This window comes from Protopterus annectens, chromosome 13.part0, assembly GCF_019279795.1.
Source record: "Protopterus annectens isolate FY-2018-M chromosome 13.part0, PAN1.0, whole genome shotgun sequence".
Taxonomy (NCBI): domain Eukaryota; kingdom Metazoa; phylum Chordata; order Ceratodontiformes; family Protopteridae; genus Protopterus; species Protopterus annectens.
The window spans coordinates 1,149,574,867-1,149,581,750 of NC_056747.1; the positions used below are offsets into that span (position 1 = coordinate 1,149,574,867).

Genomic DNA, 6,884 nt, shown 5'->3' on the forward strand with positions numbered 1-6,884 from the left:
CCTGTATGCATCTTGCTTTGCCCTATCCATCCTCCTCACAGTTCCATCAAGTGCCCAGGCCACTAACTGAAGTCTTGATCGTCTGGATTGCAAGGTGTATCTATCTCTCTATACCACTGGAATAGCTTTTAAAGCAACTTCCACTCTGTTACAAAGATGAAGACTCTTGAAAATCCCATCTTTAATTTCAGTGTGAAACAAACCTGATCTCACTTTATGTTTCATCTCTGACTAAAAGTTCTCTTTCCAGACATTGTTGCCACACCGCCATGCGCTTTTCTCAGGTTGGCCACTTCACATCCTAGCCCTTCAAATTAACCCTACTCTCCTTCAGATAACCTGATACAGTTATCATACTCACTGTCATAGCAGGTGTCTGCTGCCCCACAGCCCCTGCCTGGGGACTGGTGCATGGCTGTATGCCAGGAGATGGACGTATCTGCTCAATTACCAGTAGTATATACTCACAGTAATACTACACTGAGAGGATTTTAATCCATATTTAAATGGTCATCTGTGGTATATTTTTACAGCACTACTGACTTTAGGCCACACCACTGCACAAACGAAGGATAGCAGCATGAAACTGGTACCACTACAGGTGGGCATCATATGTGAAAGAGAGAAGCACTGCACACCTTGCTCAATTAAAGACTGACAACATCCAATGATAACAAGTTCTGACATAACTTTCACTATACAACTCAAATGTTTAAAATTCCTCAAAACTAGAGTAGAAAAAAGCACCCAAGACAGTACATACATGAAATCAAAGGAAAATTAGTAAAATTCAGCAGGCAACATGCACAGTTATCACAAGCCTTTGAAATGAATGGGAAGTAGTATATATATCCTTTACTTTAGGTTAACTTTGTTTTGTGAAAAGTGACTTTGCATTTCAACATGAAGTTTGTTCCCTAAATCAGATATTTCATGTATCATACACATGAGTCATCAGGTTCATTCTCTAAACCCGTAACACATACTCCATGTATTACAGAAGACCCCGCAAAATTACTTAACATTTACAAATAAAGTGCAAACTTTTTTTTGACTAAAGGACCTGTCAAATGCCTCCAGTGTTGATCAGCAGACCAAACACAACAAAAGAAGTTGCCCTAGCATCTGCAGTGCTGCTGTTTATAATCCCTAAAACATTATGTAGATGTGCTCTGTAAGCTGGTACTTTTTTGGGCGAAGGGAGTTGATGCTGGCAAGCAAGGAAAACACAAGACAAAACATGACTTACCAACTCTGTAAATGTTGCACAGAGGGGGTAGCCAATAGCTGATCAGGCAACAGGTTAATCTCCTTCATGATGTTGGCTAATCGGACAGGAAGCTCCTGCCGCAAGAAAATGAAGGACGTTCTCTCACATGCATTGCCGGAACCTAGACAGTGAACAAAGAAATGGGTACTTGCAGAAAGTACTCCACACACAATCCTTCAGTTTCTAACAGAGCAAGTTATTCTTATAATCTTCAAAAAATGCCCTTGCCTTTCCAATATGCACACACACACATATATAATACATATTATATCTAAATAATGTGTATATGTATACAGAAGACAAAGAGAATGTACACAGTCACACGTGCAACTGCCACCCATAACAGGTTTCTTCTATGCACTATCTACTGTGTTTTTTCACACACACTTTGTTCCATGAAAGTTCACTACATTAAAATAACTACTAATGAAGAGCACTTCTTACATCATCTAAAGCCTGTGTAGACACCATCACCCACCTCCCTGTGCTGCAGTTAAACACCACCCATTACCCCATTAACTACAAAGATGAAAGTCCGAAACAAAACAATTATACACTCTCTTACTATAATTAATTTGCTCTGGTGACCAGAAAGCCAAATATACATATCAAATATATCATCTTTGCATCCTTTTTACCTTCTTTTTTTAATCAAAACTGGCCAGTATCCAAGACTCTGTGGTTGCCATAATTCCAGCGACAGTGTGCAAACACATTAGCAATGCTACGCTGACCATACAAGTTAAGTGGAAATTAATAGCAGGCAAGAAAAAAGTACAAATACCATCAAGAAGTCCATCAAAATAGATGTGACCAGAGCTGACTAAGAAACAAGAATGTAAACAGCTCACAAAGCCACACGCACACACGCACACACTAGACTTTCTCAACAGCAAAACTCAGCTAAAAAAATGTGATGCAAAGTAAAGGTTCTCTAAGGAAATACTTTATGATTTTTTTTCCTGTCTAGTGGAACTCACTGATGAAAGTAAACGGTGAAAGTAGTGTGTGGCAAATATCCATGAACTAAGGTCACCCTTTTGCAAAACACAATGTTAACTGCAGTGACCAAAGACTAAATTAATCAAGGCTATGTAAAATCTAATTCATTTAGTTATATAGCATGGTAGCCACCCCAGTTCTGTCTCAAATGTTAGGGCACAGGCATTTTCTGAGCTAGGATACAAAAGGAATTGCTTACACATGATAAGTCCTTGCTGTGTCTAATTGTGGTGGCTGCCAAAAAAGCGGTTACTAGAAAATGGAAATTAAAATCTAAACCAACTGTACTAGTAGTGAATATAGTAACAGAGATAAAACAACTGGAATTGAGATTTTTAGAAAAGGGTAGGAGCAAACTACATAGAAAAATGGAAACTGTGGGAACAAAACATACAGGGGAGGAATGGGGTTTAAAAGAAGGCAGGACTTAAATGTTCTGTCTAATGTTTGAAAATAACTTGGTAGATTATAAGTGGTGTATAATGTTTGCAAGTAGTAGTGTTTCCATATGGTCTGTGATATAAGATGCTAGCAACTAGGACTGTGTCAGTATGGTTTGTTTTCATTTATATAAATAATTATCAATGTCGTAAGTGATGGTTTAAAGATGTCACAAGTGATAATTTAATAAGGGTGTTTAAAAAAAGGGCAGGAACTGAATAATATATGTTATATGACATATCAATATATGTGAAGTACAATGTTTGTAAAGGTGAACTTGTTAATACAGTTTGATTACCTTTATACAAAATGTAAATCTGCATATGTCATAAAGTGATAATTCAATAAAGGTGTTTTTAAAAAATAATGTTAAGGCACAGACGTTGTGCAGAACTATAGCTTGCCCTGCAAACTACCTCCTCAGGGTCCATGCCAGGACGGAAAATGCCCACAAAGAACAGTTTTTAGTTGTTTACCGATGCCCCCTAGTTGCCTAGCACAAGAGGGCACACAGGCAAGCTGATGCAACGCAGCAGTTTGTTGAAAAAGGCTGTGCTCTTCTCCAGTCTCACCACCTGCCATTCAAACTTCCCACACTTAAAAGAGTATGTGTTAAACATATACTGTTTACACAGAATATTAAATGTATTATGAAACAATGATATGTAATCATTAACTGGAAACTGATCCTTCCAACTATTATAAAACTGGTATCGTAATTTAATCAAAACATACTAAGAATAACCGTGTTTATAATCGAACAAAAACAGCAAGGAAAAACGCACTTGGGATCTTTCCAAAATAACTGATTGGGGACATGGCTATGGAGACTGAAGACGGGCACCCAGTGGGACACGAGTTAAACACTAGCCGTCAGCAAGCAAATACAGACGATTCGAATAACCCGAAGGCTGCAGACAGACCACCTCTCACATGTCCTGTAGGGTGGGCTGCACTTTTGCACGTACATACCCACCCCACCCCCCCCCCCCAACCGCCTGGAAGTCATGTCCTGCACGTTTTCCATAACCTGGACTGCCTTGAAAGTTTCACAGCAGCATAAACAAGGTCAACAGAGGGAGTGAACTCAGCCGGCTAGAAAAAGAAAGTGACACTTAGATCAAGGATCCTTCGTTCACAACACTACAACCGCTGACATTAACAGATAATACCAAATATCGCTACTGACAAGTACACATACCTGAAATAAACAGACCAACTGCTACTGTTTTGGTCTTGACCTCACCATTCACACAAGCACCTCCTACCCCCCACAACTCTACACTCCACAAACTTCTATATCAACACTAACATTCGGATCCCGTGAAGAAGGGGCAACACGGTACCCCAAAAAATATCTGATCCCAGACTCACTTTCCTTTACTGCCACTCTACATCATTGGAAGCCCTTATTGACTGCAGGCCCCATTAATCCTCTCGGTAAGCTTTGTTTACACGTTAGGTGTCTTCATTCTGATGCAACCTCCACCCCAAAAGACACCACCCATTCAATACACTCTCCTGTTAAAACCAGAGGTGCATACTGCGAAAGTGGAAGCACTAGGGAGAATGAAGTATATATCCTGACAAGCACTCCAAAGATGCAACTCAAAGGTGGCCCTATACTTGGGTCCTTAGCAAGCTACTCACCAAAATCCAGGAACTGCTTCATGGAAAGGGGCGATGGCGAAAATTTGGAGAAATGCTCGATATGTTTAGGCACACTTGCTAAAGCAGCAGCCCTGGACAAACACCGAACGAACTTCATACTTTCACACCGTTGGCACTACACAGCAAAATCCTCACACGTTGTCTTCTCCACTGACAAACAACACTCTGAAAACTGGATTTCAGGCTGGTAACAAACCCTACCTGTACTGAGCCAATCATCGCAAAGCAACGTTATGTCATGATCCGGCCCCTGCGTGCATACTGTCACTCATTGTAAACCAAGGGGTGGGGGTATGCAAACCCAAGCAGGAATGAGCCAATCATCACACAGCAGTTTTACGTCATGCGCTCTGGTCAGTCCTCTCCGAATGCAGACTTCGGCTGTAAACCAAGAATCTGGAAGTGCAAGGTATTTTCTTGATCATTGACTATTAGTGGGTGGTTTGCAGGATTTAGAGCTCGGATGCTTCATTGTTGCACCTCACCATCTTTGGTCGAGAGGATAAGATGGGACGAGACCCGCGTTTCCAATGATGACATACCTCTTAACTTTGAAATCTGGGCAAAAGCCTAAAATGGGGGGGGGGGGGGGGGGGGGGTTAGATTTACATACTGCTCATATGAACTTAGAGTTGCGAAAGTAACATTGTTAGCATGCATACATACTGCTCATATGAACTTAGAAAGTTGCGAAAGTAACATTGTTAGCATGCATTTTCTGAAGACTATTAATTCGGAAACTCAAATGCATGTCATTATTTAGTGACTTTGGTCATCAATGATATGCTAGAAAACCGTAAATGTTAAGAGGAACTGAACAAAAAATATGAGAAAAAAATCCGGACGTGCTGCGAAAATCTGGACAGTTTAGAGGTATGTTCAGTCCCCAACGTCTTTGTGCATTCCTACCACCACATGGAGTACAGAGCTATAACCCCCCAGTTTATTATGATAACATGTTAATTCTAATTCCGTGCTGCTAATGTTAAAATACCATTCCAGAAAAATGGTTCTAAATGTAAAACTGGAAGTATTGTACTTGTAATGTAAGGTACAAAAGTATTTAGTGTCAACGTTATAATAAGCTTTGCTTATTCAAGGAGATCACATTTTTTGCACCAAGCTATTCCAGTTTTAAGTGGCACAACACAGTTCATAATAGGTTACATTTCATGTACTTGGTACACAAACAAAATAAATAAAAGTAAGTAATTTGTTTTTGTGTATATAGACGAAAAAGTACAGCGAGGTTGTTAATAACTGACAGGAGGCTTAAAGGGTTTTGCAACATTATTGCTATTATTATTTATTACTACTGCAACTACTGCTAACTTTACATAATTAATTTATTTATTACTACTATTGTTTACCGGGTAGGTGAGCTGGTTTGTTGAGCTTTTCAGTCATGACTGGGGTCCTGAAAGCAGAACAAAAAGCATTACATAGGCAAACAAAAGAGGGAAACAAGGCTACGTTATATAATAAGTTAAGTAAAATATTGAAATGCAATACACGTGAGAAAACTGTATACAAATGTATACAATATTTACTGATGAATTCCTACCATAGGTTCATAGGTATTTACTAGGCTAATGACCACAAAGACCTTTTTAAGCCTAGTCATGCATCCCAAATCTCTGATAAGTTCTGATACCCTTGATAAGTGCCAGCATGGGCCTGGGAGATGAATCCTTTACAGGTTACCTGTGTCCATCAGAGACACAGGTGCCAAACCAGGGATGAATTTCCGGTTTTCCATCCGATTGTCCAAATTGCACTTAAATTGGGTTAGGGAGGAACTCTGCTTCACATGGATGGGGAGCCTGTTAACTAGAAGGGGTAGTCTCTGTGACACATACTTATCTCCCCAGCAGTCCCATTTATTTCACAGGCAAAGTTTAAGTCTTTAGAAAGGGTAATTCTGGTACTGTTTGTTTTGTGGATATGCAGGAGGTTCATCATAGTGGGGTCTGACAATGCCCTGTACTCCAGACATAAATCTCCCCTCAAAAGCCTGTAGCAGAAGGAATACAGGAATTGGGCCTTGAGGCGGTCTGCATAGGACATATTATGCCCTGTATTTTTTTAGTGTGGAACCTCTGTGGACGTTCCAGTTGTTGGGTATGCTTGGTTAGGTACATACCAAAGGTGGCACTGTACTCAATGATAGGTCTGATGAATGCCGAATACAGTGGAACAATGACTTCCTTGGACTTAGATGTCCTACCTTTGTTTATAAGTTGTGCAACATAGAATGATTTCCTCACCACTGTAGACACGTGAAAATCAAAGGCTAGATTACTATCTATGTGTGTCCATAAATCCCTGACTACTAGGTCAACTGTAAGGGGTGTGTTGTCAATATGATAGTTACCAGGGATGGATGACTTCCCAAAGGATACTATTATGCATTTTGAGGCATTTAGTTTTAGTCCATGGCTTTGGCTCCAGTTGTTTGTCTGTGTCAACCCCTCCTGGAGAATATTTGTGTCAGTGTGAG

The 6,884-nt window shown here is 40.0% G+C and overlaps 1 protein-coding gene across 3 annotated transcripts in view; it reads right to left on the reverse strand.

Annotated features, from left to right (window-relative positions):
• Positions 1–4,593, reverse strand: part of PDK2 (pyruvate dehydrogenase kinase 2) — a 243,586-nt gene extending 238,993 nt beyond the window's left edge. For 2 of the 3 annotated variants that reach the window (XM_044055144.1, XM_044055143.1), the window contains exons 1-2: positions 4,364–4,593; positions 1,250–1,391 (exon numbers count right to left, since the gene is read on the reverse strand). In XM_044055144.1, the coding sequence (XP_043911079.1) occupies positions 1,250–1,391; positions 4,364–4,481 (260 nt within the window). In that variant the 5' untranslated portion in view covers positions 4,482–4,593. The remainder of the gene's footprint in view (positions 1–1,249; positions 1,392–4,363) is intronic. The other variant, XM_044055145.1, reaches the window with a different exon arrangement.
• Between the last annotated feature and the right edge of the window lie 2,291 nt (positions 4,594–6,884).